Genomic DNA, 18,941 nt, shown 5'->3' on the forward strand with positions numbered 1-18,941 from the left:
TGCGATGATCAGAGTTGTGAGTTCCTTTCCCTTCCCTTTACCGATCATCAGCTAAATTAGTTAAATCAGATTAATTTGTTTGTTATTATAGTTGATTTAAAAAAAAAAAAAAATTTACTTGAGACAGGATAACACAGAACCCACCACATTTCTAAACACACAACGGCGTTGTTACTACGACTTTGATTCGAAATACTGCCATCCAACACGCATCTCGGGCACCGAACCGGAAAAGAAGCCCATGCCCCAAGTAGATGCAAGGGAGGGGTCGGCGAAGTGGGGCTCAGCTTGCCCCGCACGCCGGGCCAACCCCGCCACCCAGGCCCCTTCTCCGCGGCACCCCCCCCCGCTTTCACAGCGTCGCCCAGCGGGTCCCGGGGCAGCGGCGCATCCCCCGGGCAGCCAGGTCCCCAGCGGCAAGGGCGGCTGCAGCCCAGCTGGGCGGCGGCTGATGCTACCGGCGAGGCTTCCCCCCGCCCTGCTGCCTGCGCGCCGTGTGGGGGGACGGCGGGGGCGGGGGCACGGGAGGGCCGGGCCAGCTCCTCGGCGGCCGCCCGGCTCCGCCTCTCGCGTCGCAGCTCTCAGTCCTGGAGCGCCGCTCGGCTGCCAGAGGGTTGCCACCTGCTCGGGTGCGGAGTCGCTCCTCGCTGCGCGCCGGGAGGGAGGGAGCGAGCAGCCGCTCCGCCGCCCGCGCCCGGGAAGTTACCGCTCCTCCCGCCGCTGCGGGGTAGCTGTCGCCGCCTCCCAGCTTCGGAGGGGATAAGTCGCCGACCCGCTCTGCTGCGAGAGAGAAGAGCCCCCAGGGGCGCAGCGGTCCGTTCCGCCTCTGCTTCCCGGTCCCGCCGCGGGCAGGCGGGATGATGGAGCCCTCAACCGCCGCCGCCTGCGCCTCCTGCCGCCGCCACCCGCTGCCACCGTCGCTGCTGCTCTGCCTCCTGCTCGTAGCCCTCTGCCTGCCGCCAGGTGAGCGCCCGCCCGCGGAGAAGGGCGACCGCGCCGTCCCGGCCGCGCGTAACTTGACGGAGGGGAGGCTGGGGCCGCAGGTGGCGGTGTCCGCCCGCGGCTCGCTGCTGCCGGCGGGGTTTCCCTCCCTCACCCGCCCTTCTTTTACTGGAGCTCCCCGACACCTACTGCGGGGTCCCTGTGCGTGGCCGTGTGTTACTCCCGGCTGTTGGCGCTCTCCGCATCCCATTTTGCCTCGGCGGGAAGCGGGCGGGGGCCGGTCCCCATCTGCCCCCGCCGCCGGCCCTGGGGAAGGCGGCCGAAGACGGCCGGCGAGGCGAGCTGATGCCGCCTCTCCCGAGGGAGAGGCAGGAGCTGTTCCAGAGGTGCGGGCAACTGAGCGGTGGCGGTCTCGCCTCTCCCCGTGGAAAGTGGCCGTGGGGTCCCTCTGGGGCGTTGTCACCGGCCGCCGGGCAGCGGGCGGGCAGAGGCGACGGGGCTCGGCTCGGCGCCCGTTTCACTTCCAGGCTGGGCGGCACGTCTCCGCAGCGAGCCGCCTCCAACTTCGGCAGTACAGCCTCTTCCCCTTTCCTCTTCTTCAGTGCCGCCCGTGGCTGAGCCCGGCTGCCCGCCGCTTTCGCGCTACCGGGGAACTAGCGCCGTCCGGGAGCCGGTGGGTGCCCGGGCATGCCGTCGGCGTGGTGCCGTCCAGCAGCCGGCCGGGTGCGGGGAGGAAGCGAGGGGGAGCAGCCCCGCTGTCGGTGTCCCCTACGCGGGACGAGGCTGCTCCGGCGGATCGGGTTCGCGTGGGTAACTTCTCTCCAGCCCCGGTTCCGTACAGGCACTTTCGAGGCGTTAGCCAAGTGAGAAGGCGCAAGGAGTGCTAAATACCCTGATTGTTCTGGGAGTATTTTGGCCATGAGGTGTTTGTAGGCTTTATTTTGTAAATATTGAGCGTGAAAGTGAAGTCTGAGGGAAAAGCTGTGAAGTGAGGAGTTCTGCGTTCAACGCGGAGTCCGTCTCATTATTCTTGTAGAAAGAGCGTCAGCCTGTGGTAACGTTTTGTATTGCTTTAAGAAATGGCTTTGCCTTTACGTGCCTGCCTTTGCAACAGCGAAGGGTTTGCAGAAGCGCTGGAGTTGGTGGTTTTTCATTTCTGGCCTCTGCCTCGTTATTACGTGCTCTCCAGTTAACCATTTACAGGCAGTAGGTTGTCATTGGAACGGGAGATAAGAAAAGACCTTTATCACTAGATGTATTCATGTTTATTTTATGCAGGCTCTAGTTAAGTAGAAAACGAGCTACAGCAATAAAGTAAGGCTGCCAAAGCTTTAATTTCAATTAGAATAGTAAAAAAGCTCCGAACAGAAGCAAAAGCAATATTTGAACCGTAAGCAATATGTCAGGCTGTTCTCCTAGGCTTTTGCTTTGGGAAATACTGTGTATAATCACTGTAGGACATAAAAAATACCAGTCTTGGTGGCAGTTTACAAAGAATACTGTTTTCTGTCATGTAGAAAAAGTCTTCAGGAAAGATTACTCATTTTAAGAAATCTAAAAGGCATGTAGAGTATCCATAGAGATAAGCACCTCAGCTTCTAAGAGGCACGACTTGTCCCCCATGGTGAGATTTATTCCAGTAAATACGAAATGATCTCACTGATTGTGTGACTGTCTACAGTTTCTCATTCAAGGAAATGTGAAATCATAAAATATTTTATCTCAAGGGTTTTGATGATGGAAGTCTATAAAAAGATGGGACTTAACTGCCCATGATCTCAATAGGTTGGAGGTAAAACCATTTACCCGATTCTTTCTGCTTTTCATATCTTCCTTGCCTCCTCGAGGAGAAGCTCAGGCAAACTGTTCAGAGTGCAGGCAAATGTGTGTGGGGAAGTAACCCAGCCCCACCTCAGCTTAGAGACTTGCCCTGCAGTATTGAAAATGCCTGGAACATCTAATACAGGACTTAAGTCTCTACTTCTCAGTTTATTCTTCAGAGTATAAAAGATAGTTAAATATAAAAATATCTATAAAAAGGTCTTGATATTACTGTGTACTTCACATTTATTTCTCCTTGCTATCACAGCTATTTCAGATGATAGGTAGTTTGCTATCATCCACAAGAAATTCTGAATATATTACTCTATCATGGTGCTTTGCTTTTGGGAGTTCCATTTCAGGTTTGCATATCGAAAGCAATAGATAAGCTATTAAAAGCGTATTAAAAGTTTATGTGCATCAGGTGTAGATCTCTCCAGCAATATTCAAGCTGACTGGAGATCCCTGTGAGAAATTTTGTGTTTCTTTCTTCACTGAATAAACTGCGTAGGAAGATACCCATTGGTGGGGGAAAAAAAAAAAATAGGAGGGCATCCAAGTCTGTATCTGGTATTAGGAGACTAGCTCTAGATCAGACTAAATGAGAATATCAATTAAAATCTCATACTTTTCTAGTGGATGTGACTGGATATGAAAAGGAAGCTAATTTTTAATTGGGACCTAATCATGACCTTTGTAAAGTTTCTGCCTCCCCTTACCTTCTTGTGTATCATAACTAATTTCAGAGCCTCTCATTCCATGTTTTATTACTAAAGACTTGTTACATATTGCTGTATTGCGTAAGCCTAATGAGACTGTAATATATAGTCTTATTCACAAGACACTTACTGTGTTCTCACTCCTGACTACCTGTTTTCCCTGGTATATCTGGTGTGACATTGATCTAGGGAAACAGTTTTTCTATATTAAGATCAGAAAGTTCATGTTTATTTTTTCTGAGACAAAGTCAGCACATGTATTTACCATGTACGTATATTCCGATATGCTATGTGTCTGTGGTGCAATGCACAGGTAGCAAAGTCAGACTGAATTTTAAGTGAGCTGTAAGTAGTTAAATCCTTTGCTTTGGAAAGTGTTTGATATACTTATTTTTTTTTTTTTCCCCCTCTTGGTATGAATATGCTAGAAAAGTCTCACAACATGGATTATTTTTCTTCTTGTGTTCTCCTCTCTGTTGGGTTTGTAGCAATTCTCATAAGGCAGAGGGCAAGAGCAGAAATCATCTAGCTCTGTAAATCTCTGAAATTTCAGCCCATTGATTTTTACTGGGCAAAATATATGTTGTTATGTTCATGAAACAAATATCTCTGTCATAAGTCATATTTAATTCTAAGATATCTTATTTCCACTTTCCAGCCTATGTAAGAGTAATGCCCTTCCTTACCGTACCACCCGTTCTCCTTGCTGAAAGTAAACTGGGATGCTAATATGTAATCCCGGGGTAAATAGTTTCAGCTGTCTTCATAGTAGATGTTAAGCTATTTGTTGGCTTATTTCCAATGGAAAGTTTTGGGAACAGAATCTAAATATTTATGTGAGATGACACATGAAGAGGAAAAATAAAGAAAATAGCATTAAGAGTTTTACATAATGCAAATTACATCTGTGCGATCAGGATAAACCTATCTTCTCTATTTTTTTACAGATATCCTACATCTGTAGCATGGTTTATAATCTTAAGCTATAAGAGTGCTCACTGCAGATTTCCATAATGTCATATCTGATTACATAAGGTGCAGAAGGACCTCATACAAACCCAAGTATTACTGTAACGACACTAGCTTTAATGTCTTGGCCAGTCCGTATCACACCACCACGGGCTTTTCTTAGCTTCCTGCCACAGGGACTTTCTGGACTATTTTGTGTCCAAGTAGTTTTTGGACCAGTTGAGTGAAACAAAATAGATTGCAAGATAGGAAAACAGCTAGGGAGGAATTGGGCTTACCTGTATATGTTTTGAGCCTATTAACAGTTGGGAAACTGAATGTGCTAACTTTGTAAGAGCTCTAAGTTGTAACTGGATCTTCTAACACAGGATGATCAATATTCCATTTCCTCTTTTTGTGACCTGCGCTATGTGATTGTAAGCATGATGGTCACAGATAAGCTGGCTGAAGGTCTGGTCTGCAGTACTTGTTCTACTGCTATTTCACACATGGGAGGGTTTGGGCTTTTTTGGGTTTTTTGTTGTTGGGGGGGGGTGTGTTGTTTTATTGTTGTGTTTTATTTGCTTGTTTTACATATATATATATATATATATATACACACTCACTACCATGCTGACTGTGGAAGCTGTTTTTCATACCACTAGTCTTGTGCAGTTCTGCAGACTCTGGTGGAGGGCTAGACTTTATGTACTGGTTTTCGAGAGCTACTACCGTATCTAAAAACTGTAATCTTCAGGCTCTTTGTTCAGTGCTCCTGAAGGTTCCTCTGGTTTGGCTAGTGTATAGCTTTTTTCTCTTGTAACTCAATCATTTTTTTAATAGAAAATGCATGGAAACTGCAGTACCACACTTGCAAGAGAATTGAGGACCTGTTGCAACATGCTGATTTCTCTCAAGTTCCTCCGCTTTCAAGAAAAATAGTTATGCTTCCATGCACCAATGCTCAAATGAGAGACTCTTAAATGTTGTGGGGTGATAATTAGAATTGTCTCAAGCAGAATGGGATTCTTCCAGGAAAGCCTGAACATTAATGACACCTCTTGATTTGAAAATGTTGAACGTTATCTTCCCTGAAGACAAGGCTTTGACATACACATTCTTTATCTTGGTGTCTTTTCTTTAATAGGAACAGGATGAATATTAAAGGAGGCTGTACATTCCTGTCTTTAGTACACTTCAAAATGAATCTCATCTTTTAGCAAGGAGATTGCAGTGTGACTAGTATGCTGACAATCCACTACCGGCAGTGATCGGATCAAGTTTCTTCCTCTTCCTCTTTTTTTCTCATTTTGTTTTGAGTTTTATTCTTCCCCAATGTGTTCCCATAAGGATGGCCTGAAAAGCAACCAGTCCTACCCTAGTGGATGTTAATCCGCTTCTCCAAAGCGGTGGCTCTTTTGACGAATATCTGCCTAGCTGAAGATTAAATTGCTTTTCTTATCATGCATATAGGTCTCCAGAAAGGCAAATAAATATTTACTTATTAAAACAACTGCTGCTTCTGCTGAACTAGTATTTTTGTTGTTGATAAGAAATGTGCCTCTTTTGGGAGGTAAAAAAGGGGAGAAAGTGATAAAACAGTGGAGAGAGTGTGCCTGCAGCTTTAGGTATGATTTTTAGAGGTTATCAGGGGTTAGAACAGTTCTGTAATATTTGGTTAGAAAGCATTTGAAATGCTTTCAATGGAAGTGGAAATACTAAGCTGTTCCCTTGATAACAAGCAAAAAGCGTTTGGTGATTTAATGAGTGTTTTAGCAGTCTATATATCCATATCATCTGCTTTCAATTAGGTCATACTCTGTATTGTTAACCCCTTATTGTGAAGAAAAACTTAAATGCTTGAGCCTCATTCATATGTTGCATTTTGTGCTGTGGTAGCTCCTTTTATAGAACCTCCTGGCATTGTAAAACATGGGTCACAGCAGTTTTGGTCCTGAGGTAAAGTACTTGAACATCATTCAAATTAAAAACATCTTCTTGGGTCTCATGGACAGCAGAAGTCCCCAGGGATGGAGCCCTAGCAGACTGGTGACACTTCGACATGTGTGAGAAGCTCCGTGCATTGGCTGCACCCTTCCCTCGGCCTGTTCTCTCATGGAGTGTACCTGATGGGTGCGTCTCAGCTCTTTGAACTGCCAAGTTTTGGGTTTTTAACAGAACACTGATGCTGACCGTAGTTGGCATCTTTAAAACTTGAAGAGATATTGGCAGCTAATTCAATAGAGGGAGCTCCACTACCTTACTGTTAGAAGCAGCACATCTCTGCTTCTCCCAGACCTCTGGCTTTAGCTTGAACATAAGTTAAAAGTCTTTGCTGCCTTGGCAGTGTTCTATGGTGCCAGGTGTTGTTTCTGAAAGCATCTTATTGTCATCACAGGCTTTCTGTTGCATGAAAGAGAACGAAGGGCAAATCTGAATCATATAATAGGCAGACTCAAAAAGATGATTCAATTAGAGATATTTCTCTTTTGCAGCAAGGAGTTGTATGTGTTTTAAATTGATATGTTACAGAATCATGTTTTTAAATGTCGTTTCCTTGTCTGGAGGAGACTTCATGGAGAAACACAAAAAGAACTGGAATCAAAAGAAGGTACTTTCCATAGATGAAGTGGACCAAGAGTGGCACTGCATGAAATAGGGTAAAAACATGATAAGGGCATGATTGCACTAGATAGACCATTGTGGTGAGATAAAGCTAAACACGTTCAATAAGATATATTAAGTAGGACCTTTATTTAACAAAATTGATTCTTTCAGCAAGTTCTTCTAGGATCACAAGGGAAAACTGGAATATGTATACTGTTCTGTAAACAGTCTGGATTCTGGGCTATTGTAAAATAAAGCCAGTTTAGGTATGTGCTGGTATGCTTTTAATCCCTTCTGTGTCTCTAATCCAGAAACACATACACACAAAAAGCTGTTTGGCTTATTCTAGTTGTTTTGGAGAGCAGAGATTAACTTAATGGCCTTTACCTACAAAGCCATACATGCAACAGAAAAAGACAGATGAAGAACATGATATTTAGGCAAGATTGGGGGAACTTCAGTGTAGCTGTCTAAGTTGAGAAGAGAGAAGGATTCTGAATTGATTCCTTCATTCTTGATACTGCACACCGGGTTTTCTAACAAGTGCTTGCATGTAGAGAAGATGATAGGATATTAGCTTAAAATTCACTCATTGACACAGCATTATGGGATTTGCTTTCTCAAATTGGGGAAGTTGTAAGTTTTTGACACTGCTAACAAAGTGGTGTGCTGACAACTGGTGATGTAAATCAAGAAACTATTTGCATCTTACACTTGATAGCTTGAAAGGTTAGCAAGAGGGTAATTTTTCCAGCTTTAATTCACAACTGAGATTTTTGTCAAGTTTAACATTACTCCTCAGTTCTCGAACTACTGCACAACTTACTGCTAGTCTTGAACCCTACCTACACACAGGAATAAAGATGAAGTCAGTGTAATGAATGTCCCACCAGCTTCCACTTCATGTAAGTAAATTACATTTCCTGTTGTTCTGTTTCCCCGCAGACAAGTAATGCAGAGCTTGCTATGCAGACAGTTCTGTGGTTTGAAACAGTCACTAATATATAAGTAAATAATGAGAGTGACTTCATTTTGCACAACTACATTTTGCATCTTTGTTGCCAATATGAGTGTCACTTTCTTATTAAATATTTAAAACTTAAGGAAAATATTTTGCTTTAGTACTTTAGATCTTGACATAGCTTCTGTAACAGAGCTTTGCCTTTTGGAGGGGCAACTGTTCAACAGTTTAGCTTGACCTTGCTCATCACGCTGCTGTTGAATGATGCAACAGGTTCTGTCTCAGCTTTGAAGTTTAAGTCCTTAGTATAACCTTTACTCTAAAGGTTTAGCCCCAGTTAATGTCCAGTGCCCCAGAGGAGCAAATTCCTAAGTGTCTATGTGAATCTCTGATGTCAAGTGGGGCTTCTGAAAGTTCACCTGCAGGTTTGGTAAGGGTCAGGTTCTGGTATTTCATCCCGATTCAGTTGTGTCTGCAGGTAATTTCTTGTCGTTGCTTATCACTTTCTTAAGTACCCTGCAGTGTTAAATCCAAAACTTCTGCACAACTTCTGAGAGCAGTAGGGGGAGGAAACTAAAGCTTTTGAGATAGTAGAAAAATAGTGGTATGTTGCAAAGGTCATAACCATGGATGTACAGGAAGCAGGTGAACCATTTTTTTTAGTTGAGGTGCACAGAAGCTATGTGGCATATTCTGTTCATCTTAACATAGTGTATGCTTGCTTTGTTAGAAAGTTATTTACTTATCTCAAAAGAGCTGTAAGCCTTTAATGTCTGCAGACCCAAGGAAGCTCCTAGAGGATTGAGGAATACAAACTTTCTGGCCTATGTATCCAAATGTTGGTGTATCAGAGGGCCATAAGAGGGATGTATTGCATCTGCCTGAGAGCCAAAGGGGTAGGAGTGGTGGGAATGAGAGTAGTGGTTTGTTGTGTTTTTTTTTCTCAGAGGTCTTGTTGTAGCTGGGTGTCAGGGCATGCTGGCAGCATTACGCTCTGCAGAGCAGAACTGTCTGTCATTGTCCCACAGATGGGAACCTGGAGCACTGTGGCAGCCACCATGGCAGCAAGGCTTGGTGGGGGCAGTTTGGAGTTACTCTTGGACAGCATGCAGTTGAAGAGCCAGAGGTCAGAAACTCTCAGTAATGGTGGTCACCTATAGTGGACATGGTAGCTGCTTCCTTTCCACTGAATAAGAAGGGGAGGGAAGGGTCTGTATTCCTCCCAAGCTTGAGAAGTTACCTGCTTTTGCTAGAGCCATACTTCCCCTGTGAAATGCTGCAGAAAAGTATCTGCTTATTTTAGGAGTGTTGATTTGTTCTTCTGCTCTGAATGGTGTGCAAAGCATTCTGTGGATCACTTTTTAATCATTATGTCCATCTGCAAGTACAACAGTGATAAAGAAGGATGAGCTTCAGCATACTCGGTCACGATCTTTGGCTCTCTTTCCATTGCATCAGCAGCACAGGGCACAGAGGAATGAATAACACAGTGTGTTTCTTTAATGAATGCTGAATGGGAGAGTGTGAGCTGCCAGAAGCTTCGTCCAAAAAGAAGCAGGGTGTTGTGAGGGGTGATATCAGCACACAAGGGAGGACATGCAGGTGAATTGCTTTTAGCTGGAATTCACAGTCCAGTTTTATGATATGTGGGAATGGTTTTGAAGACTGAAGTGGTTAGTTCACCCTAAAAGCTTGTTATTTTTTCTGGGCAGAAATCTTGTGTTTTAACTGTTTATTGAAACGAGTTATTGTTGAGATTTCTTATATGGTTACTCCTTAGTGCCACACATAAGCTCCGCATTTGGAAAGTGGTTTGTGTAAGTACATATAAAAACCTCTCCTTCTTGGTATGGTTGGTTACCTTATCTTAGGTGTGGATTCTAATTCACAGAAGCTTGTAAATCGCTTGCTTTTTCTTGCCTCTGAACTGGTCGCTAGTCCTCCTTCAAGATGTCCTCATCTGTAAACAGCAATCATTGTTCTGAAAAGCTTTTCATGTAATCGTGAAAGAGCAGCGCCCTGAGTGTGCTGGGGACCATGACTCCTTGTGAGGAGGCTTTCTTCGTGCAGTACAATAAATATTTGTTACTTTTTTGGACCTAATGTACAGCTGGTTTTTCATACAGTTTTTTCGTAACCGCAGAAGGAGCTTGCTGGCTCATAGTCTGGAAGTTCTGTGACAGAACATGGTAAATGCTACAAAAATCTTGAGGGACCCTGTTAATTGGAAATCAGTAATAGAAGCTTTAAGGGGCAGTATTGTGATGAAAATCTTTATTTTCTTGCTAAAACTATTTGTAAAGTTTGGATGAAGGTATTTTTCTGGTGTGTGTGTGGGCTTTTTTGTTTGTGTGTGGTTTTTTGCTGTTGTTTGTGTTTTTGTGGTCATTGTGTTTGCTTGTTTTTTAAAGACGTACCATGTCTCTATCTTCAGGAAAGGAGGGAAAGATAGGAACTAAAAAACCAGAAGTTTATCCAGGCTTGCATTAATTCGAGGCTTGAGGTTAACACCTAAATCTTCTATCTGCTAATAAAATACATGGCTCAGCAGTTTCTTAGTATCTTCCACAATGGAAACTTAAATTAAAAAATACAAAGTGTCTTTGATTTCCTCTGCTAAAGGAAGACTGAGTACTTGAGGTAGGTTGAGGGTTTATTGTTTGTGTGGTGCTTGGTTTTCTGTTTATGTTGTGGGGTTTTTCGTTTGTTTGTTTTGGTGGGTGGTGTATGTTTAGTTTGTTTGTTTTTGGTTTTTCTTTTTTTAAGAAAAATTATATATGTCATTTTGTGACGGAAGAAATTCATCAGCGGTCTGTGGAGTAAGTCGTGCTATATGGCTTTTCAAACAGTCATGTTTGTAGGCAGAAGGAAACCTTTGTGAACTGGAAATGACAGTGGCTTGGGAGAGCTCTCTTTGCATGTTGGTTCTTTTCCCCTTGGACATACCAGTGCTCTCAAGGTGTCAAGTCAGGGTGGAAGTACCTCGGTATGCGCTTCATGTAAGAGGATTTCAGTGGTCTAACTTAAACTCTGATACTCTGGTGGCAAAATTATGATTGAGTTTTGTTTATTGTGGCATTTGCTCGAGCTAAACTTCAAACATAGCGAGCACCTTGTGGTCTTTGGCTGCTCAGTAATGCTTTAGTTGCAAATGCAAGACTAGAAAATTTTATTTGAGCTGCTTCTGCAGTGGACACACATCCTTGGTGATTGCTATTGCTAGCACGCTGATTGTGAATCCACAGTGCTTAGCCTTGTACAAATTATATTTGCAGAAGTAACAGATGAATTGTATGTTAAAGAGCTCTCTCTGTGTTGGGGGTAGCCAAACCTTGCCCTGGGAGGGTCAAAGGGTGGGAGTTGATGTGTAATCTGAACAGCACTTGACCAAGTCACAAAGCCCAGGGAGGTCCAGCTCCTGACAGGACTCAGAGCAGGGACAGTGATTCCTTTGAGAGGGTATTTCTTCCCTCTGTTATAGGAAAGGACTAGGCTGGGTGTTTGAGTCTCAGGGTAGCCAGGCAGTGTCATCCAGCACCAGCAACTGCAGCAGCTGAGGAGCATCAGTGGCTGTGTGATTTAGCCCTAAACCCTCATGTGGGCTTTAACTGTGTCTTCTAGGTGCTGTATTTTGTATTTTGCCAGGTGTGATCTCTCATACTCATGACACATGTGAGTGGAGGCTTAAAATTTTGTCATGTGAGGTGACATGCAGATTCAAAGTGAAAAATCTACTGCTTTCTGCAATTTTGTTGTGAGTGAAGTCTGAATTTGTCTTTCCAAGATCATAGAAAAGGGAAAAAGATACAAAAACGGAATACTGAAATTCACTGATTTTTATTCTTTTAACATATGATGTTTAAGGAAAAAAAAAGTGTAAGATCTTTGGTTTAAAGAAAACAAAACAACATAATAGAGTCATTTTTGATTTATAAACTGCACTTGAACATCAAAAGATATTTGGGAATGTTTCAGGCTGAGAAATAGAAAATATTTTCTGCTAGCATATTGTTTGCTAAACTTCACTGTGTCATTGACTAGTATATGTCTCTCCGATTTGTAGATTTTGGAGAGTGAAGGTTTTAGAGATGAGAACAATTAAGGAAAGCAACAGTATTTAGAACTGCAAGAGCAGCACTTTGAATCTTTGACAGAGTGTATTAATGTGAAAAGGAAGATGGATTGGTTTTATGCTTAAAAGTTCAGTTTTTTTCTCACTGCTCTGTAAGCTAATGCTTTTAACTGGAGCATGTATGGACTAGCTGAAAGAGAAGTTTGCTGTCAGTAAGTGATGACTGGGCCAAAGACACGGATCAGCATCTCTGCAGGGAGTGGCATACACAAATAAAATGCAGATAGCTTACTTCCAGTGTATTAAACCAGGCATAGCCATAAAGTCTGTGAAAAGAAATATGGCAAAACCATGGGAAGGAGTCTTTGCAACAGAGACCAGAAATGATGGCATGTTGTTTGGGAAGGCCTGTAGAAGGTTGGTGCCTGGACAGGGCACATAGCCATTTTGATGGCCAGGAGAAGCTGTAGCTGGCTTGTTTCTGTGTGTGACTTGCACATCTCACAGGTGTGAGTTTCCAGAGAACAGAGTTCAGTTTCCTGAAGCTGAGGGGAACCCAGCTTTTTGGATCTGGCTGGTCACATCCACATTGGCTGATGAGGCTGTGGGAAGTGGCATTTGCGGTGGGGAGCTGGGGGGGTTTGGGCAGGAGGAAGGAAGCTGAGAGCTCCAGCCACAGGTCTGGGAAGCCAGTGGAGGCTGCAGGGGTGCTGACTCTTCCCCTTGTGTGGCTGGCAGGCCTGCAGAGGTAGAAATCTGGAAGGAGGAGGCGACTCATTTGCATGGTAGTGGCAGCTGGATTTTTGCTTGCAGGTGAAACAAGTTGTAGAGGGAGAACAGAAAACCTTCTGAAGGAGCTGTCTGGAAAATGGTGGGGTTAAGGAGAAGCCTTGGTATAGGAGTATTTTGATGAGAGAGGAGCAGAAGCAAGTAGAAAAGGTACTAGCGAGCAGGGGAAAGTCAAATACCAAGACAAGTAGTGTCTGCTTTTCCCTCTCTGTATCGCCTGCTGTAACGAGCAGCCCACCCTCCTTGGTCAAGACTGTGTACTGCCACGCCACCACACTCGACTTGTCATGTTCCCCTTTTGTCAGCCATATATAATTTGGTGGTTTTTCCTTCCTCAGGAAGACTTCTGCTTCCCCACAGGGGTTTCTCAGAGCTCAAACGCCCCTACCCTGGGCTTACATGGCCTGTGCTTGTAGGGCAACCGCCTGGACCAGTGCAGCCTTCGTGGGGCAACCTCCCCTCTCTGTTTTTGGGTCAGTATGGATAGCCAAAAAGCTGTCCATGCTAACAGTATTCTGGGGAGGAAGGGAGTATTTCTTCTAGTCTGCATAAGAGGCTTGGTGTATGAGGTAATGTGTTGGGGAAAGAGCATTGAATGCTGAGCATAGTCACTGCGTGACCTCAATGTCCGTCTCTGTCATGTTGAGCTGTCAGACTTTCTCAGGAGTAATGCACACCTTACTGTGTGGTTATTCAAGGTGATCAAGAAACTCACCTCTGGAACAAAGCAGCTCATATTCTTGGAATGCATTTTTACCAATTCTGAAGAAATATGTTTGTTGTTTAAAATGTAATGTTAGTTGTTTACTATGAACACTGTAATAAATGTAGCTGTACGACCCGCTGCTGCTGAAATTGCAGCTGTCAACCACTTCTCAAGTCTGACCTTTTTCATGGTCTGTCTGTGACTGATGTGGGGAGCATCAGACTCTGGTATTTGACAGAAAGTGTAAACCTAGAACAGCAGTGTGTTAAGTCACAAAATCCAGAAATTAAGCTAGCGCGATAGTTTTGGGCCATGATCAAACAGCATGTGTTTGAACACCCAGCTTCAAAATTATTCAAGTATTTAAATATATTCTTAAGGACATAACATTTAGGCTAGAGACAGCAGAGTCCCTGCAGAGGGGGCTCAGGAGGACACACTAAGCCATAAGTGATGGCACAGAGGCTGTTAGGATGCTGGATACTGTCTGTGAGTTGTAGCATCTTTCTGCTCCTTGCAGAGGATGTTTGGCTAGCGCAGCTTGCAGAGAAATGGCTTAGGTTGCTCTGCTTCACTCTTCCTGAATATGATGCAAGTTCACCTCTTCAGCTGACTTTTTAAGCCTCTGTTTTTAAATGGTGCACACATGGTTTTTCCATATATAAAATATATGAGAGGATTTATATTTTTTTTTTGTGCCTGTCAGCAGGGAATATGCAGCTTACTAAGCTTTCTTGAGTATAATTTTAAATAGAGAAAATGCTTCTATATACACTGAGATTATCTCATCACAATATTTTTATGATTGTTAATTAAAATTTGAGGAAATCTTTTAGAGCAGATTTGCAGTTTTGAGAGTTTTATGAGATTTAACATGAGAGATCTATTTTTATAGTTATGCTTTCTTATTAGTTTTGAGATTAGGATATGTTTAAATGCATGGCAATCAAATCCTGTGATGATTACTTGTTTGTTTTGCAGTGTGGACTAATTTAGTTATGGTCCCATTAACTGTTGTTGGTGTTCCACTTTTCAAAGAGATATTCTAGTGCTTTATTTTTATTGCTATTTAAAATAAACTCCAAAAATAGTATTAGTTTGAGCTCTTTTTTTTTCCAATATTAACTTTCAGTGAAGCATATTTTCTTATATTAGTGTGAATGATTACCATTTTGGTTGTTGCAATTCCTGGATATCCATTTTCATCAGCCTGAAAGATTGTAAAATGTGAGTAAAGGATCAGCATAACTAGCTACAAGAGACTGAAATAATTTTTAAAAGTCTTGACGTAAGTGGAAACCTGAAAAACCTTGACTTGGAGTGCATAAAACTGTGATTTTAAGTTTACTGGAAGAAAGTGAGAGTTAAGAAACACCAGTGTGTGTGCTCTGTTCTCTTTGCAGCAGACAGGACTGTCAGTGGAAGGTGGTTTGTATTGTTTTTTGGCATGATGCTTTGTACTTTAACTCTTTAGCTCAGGCTCAAGAAAGAATTGGAGCCAAGATCTGAACAGGGTTCCAGAAGTTTTTTTTTGTCTTGCTCTAACTTTGCCTATTATAACATGACAACGTGCATCTTTTGATCACAGGCTCATTTGTCATCTCCGGCAACACCGCGGAGCACTTTGATTGCAGAATTTCCCAGTCTAGGAATAATTAAGACATGTTGAAAAGTCATCAACTGTAAATTGTGAAGGAAGTCTGTGTCCATCTGAAGTGAACGTGATGAGGATTCAAAGACCTCTGCTTTGACCTATTTGTATTGAGTGACCATGTGGAGGGCCTTGTGCTCTAGGCCAGCAGGAGGCTATGTAGAGGAGAAAAGGATGCTCTTCTTTTCTCCCTGTGGGTCATTAAACACAAGCTTAGTTTTGGGTTTTTTTGTGAAGATTTAGAGAGGCAACACATCAGATAAAGTATCAGTTGAAATAATCAGGGCTAATTATCTTACAGATTTTAAAGGGAATATTTTATTAGGGGATCACATTGCTCAAGAATAAAATGTATGTTTCCCTGATGCTTCTATACTGGCCCAGGTGGTAGTGTGAACGTGCTTATGTGAGCAGACTTGACTGTCAAAAGCAAAGCAAGGGAGAGGAAGGAGGAGAGAGAATTGTTTGCTATGCTGGCAGGAATACACATGCTGATGTGAGCTGTGTTTATATTAGCAGGCTATTCTGAGACAGCTAATTAATCAGAATTTGTCTACCAATTTATGCATCAGAGACTATAGTCCTTTTGCAGGTGTTAAAGGAGAAAGCAGAGAATGGGTGGAGTTTCACTGTTGGTGATGTTTAATAGAGGAAATGTGTTAAAGGACTTGTGGCTTTTGTTTTTCTGTAAGCACATGGAGAAAAATGAGAACAGGAGTTGAAACAAAAAAGAAATTAGAAGGGAAAGCAAAGATCTTTTAAGAGAATAAGTGGAAAAAGTAAAGACTGGAGTGTTTTGTGTGTGTCTTCTGAGAGAAAGTTATTGAAAGGTGATGGGGAGGTGGACATCTATCTGTGTCTTGAGAGCTGTGGATGTAGCATACCCTTTCCCTTTTTGGACCTGCCTGAGCTATGGGTGCTCTCACCAGTGGCAGTGCCAGGAGAAACACAGGATTACAAGATCTGCCAGATTTCTGTGACACAGATCTATTTGGGAGACTTGTGGGACTCCTGGATTCCCTCCCAGAAAAGTAGTTCCTTTTATTTTCATTCTTGCACTGGGGAGAAGTTTATTTGCAGTTTTGCTTTCTTCCTGGAGGGACTTTCCCATCTCCTGTAGAGCTTCTACCTATCAAATTATTTTGGTTGTGTACCTGTTGACACAGATTTATGACTGCTGAAGTCATTTTTATCTTAGACCAAGTAACTAACTCACTCTGGAATTTTCTACTAATAGCCATCCTTCAGAGGTTTCTGGTGTAAATTAGTGATGCAGCCTGGTTTTGCATATCCCGTGTAAGAAGTGCTCAGTTGAAAAGGGGCATTTGGGGTGGGGGGTACTTTGCCGATTTTGAGGCGGGAAAGGAAGGCAGTACAGCTGCTATTTTTATTTTCAATTTTTGTTTAATAAAAACAATGTTACACAATATGGCTTATTCTTCTATCTACCTAGTATTAAAACTAGGTAAGAGTAACTTCTGATAACCTTACATTTCATTTTGTCTTGGGTCATTTACCCAGTAATAACACCAAATGCACTGAAGTAGTCCATATCATTTTTTGTGGTGATTTTAGTTCCTTCTTTACTCATAGAGGGAAAGTAGGCAGTGAAACAGATGAACTGTTAGATAAAATATCAGTGCTCCACATACATACCTTCATATCAGTGCAATTGGATACACACTGAAAATGAGAATCAATTATATAGCTGCTGCTTATCAGAAGTTAGCAAATGGTAAACACAGTTTCATTTTTATAATCAATTACCTAGCCCTGGAACTTGTTAGCAAATGTTAGAAGCTGTAATAATTTTCAATAAATGCCTACACATTATCTCAGTGTATTTCTACACACTCTGTTCTGGGGAGATGAGGGAGAAATTTTCTCTTCCCTGAAAACTTTTAAACTGGCTTGTGAAAGATGAGGATCAAGCCCTTCTAATTTCTAAGCACAATTGGCATTCAGCCTATTGTAAAGATTGTGGTATATACCTTCTCATTAGTCACATACTTATTTTTTTTTTCCCTTGTAAGCATAGATTACTTTGAGTTTAAGATTTGTGTCCCTGTGTGGTTAGTTTATCCACATCATCAGTCAGAATTAACAGATAAGGGAGGTAGCAATGAAAGATAGCTCTTTTTTTTGTTGTTGTTTTTATTTTCCTCTTTCTCTACAAGTATCTAAATCCTTTGAGTGCAGAAGTTATTTGTTGCTGGTGACAGGCTATGAATGTATTGTGCCAGAAAATTACCAATCTTCCAGTCCTACTGGCCCATTCAAGACAGCATTTGCTGTTCATACACAAGCTTTCATGTTCCTATTCTTGAAGTACCTTCTTATCAAACACCTTTTTATTTTTGTTCAAATGGTATAGCATCTTTCTTTACTTATTGACTCTACTCTATGATTGTATTTCTGGAGGCTTCTGCAGGCTTTTTCTGTTGCTTTTCTGCTGGATATCCTGTCATAGTTGCACATCTCCGCATTGCTTCTTTCACTGAAGTGTTTTTAAAAATAAGATATTGTGCGCAATGTAACCCTCAGTTCTTTAAAGTTCCTAGTATCTGGAACTGTGGCTACCAGAAATGGTGGGATCAAGTTGCTTTGCTAGCCAGACCAGAAAGGCTGGCATTATTGCCCTTAGGACATTTAATTGATTTGTATTTGTCTGTTATTTTTCTTAGGCTAAAATGAATTTTTGTTGAAATTGGTGGTCTTGTACCACTAAAACTGCTTATTGTGTCTGAGTTTTGCTCATTTTAATTAAGAAAAAAAAATGTCTTTCTTTATGTTAATTTATAGTTATTTACCAGAACTTTTAGTTACCTCTTGTTCAAGGCTAGCATTTGTGGACTATTTAGTTTCTGAATCATGATGTCTTGTGGCCTCTTATTTTTTGATGAACCTTTCATTGACAATAGTCAGGATCTTGTTAACTTCTTTTTCTGTCTCAGCATGATCATATATATATATATATATTTTTTTTTTTTAACTGAATGCTCCTCTGCTTTTAAAACCGATGGATAACATTTATTTGAATATTTGTGGCAATGATGAGTCTATCTAAGCCTGTAGACTGTTGTTTTTTACTTCCAAGTTCTCATTGGGAAACTCGACTGCCAGCTGCAGATTGCAGCAGCAATGAAAATGAAAGCATTTTCTAGGTACACTTCATGTCTTTATTTAGCCAGAAATCTTTATTTAACTGGAAGCAATGCTAAGAATAGCAACCTCTGCTAGCCTGAGTGGCTCAATGCTCATTTAGTTTTTGCTATCTGTATCTAGTGGGGCTGTTTTTCTCTGTTCTCCAGGATTGTGCAAGCCTTCTCGAGTTGCCTCGATGTTCTGCACGAATCACAGTAGGGAATCCAGATCAGAGAGGTGATTTAACAAACTCTTTGGTGGGCAGCAGATTACAGGGCAGGGCAAGTTTCTTCTGGCAGTGTTTTTTCTGGGGTTCTGAGAGCTGCCTGGGGCTGTGCAAAGATCTTTGAACAAGCCCAGTGTCTGGTGTGGTGAGATGGTGGCTGCGTGAGTGCAAGGCTTTGCTAAGAGTTGGTTTGTGGAGGTGCTGCACATCTGCATTGTCAACAAGGGCAGTTTTCCTTCTAATTCTGTTGCTGCCTTGTTGAGCACCAGCTCAGAAGTTCCTGAGATATGCAGAAGCCATTGAAGTCTAACAAGACTCTTCCCCAAAGTCCTGGCTCTGCACTGTAAAGAGAAGG

The 18,941-nt window shown here is 42.5% G+C and overlaps 1 protein-coding gene across 1 annotated transcript in view; it reads left to right on the forward strand.

Moving 5' to 3' along the window:
- Positions 1 to 857: 857 nt before the first annotated feature.
- ALCAM (activated leukocyte cell adhesion molecule) overlaps positions 858 to 18,941 on the forward strand; it is a gene marked incomplete at both ends in the record, with an annotated part of 119,517 nt that continues 101,433 nt past the window's right edge. The window contains one exon of the mRNA XM_080363400.1: positions 858 to 963. Coding sequence (XP_080219526.1) covers positions 858 to 963 — 106 coding nt within the window. The remainder of the gene's footprint in view (positions 964 to 18,941) is intronic.

The sequence above is a fragment of the Nesoenas mayeri genome, assembly GCF_963082525.1.
Source record: "Nesoenas mayeri genome assembly, chromosome: 1".
In the NCBI taxonomy this organism is placed as follows: domain Eukaryota; kingdom Metazoa; phylum Chordata; class Aves; order Columbiformes; family Columbidae; genus Nesoenas; species Nesoenas mayeri.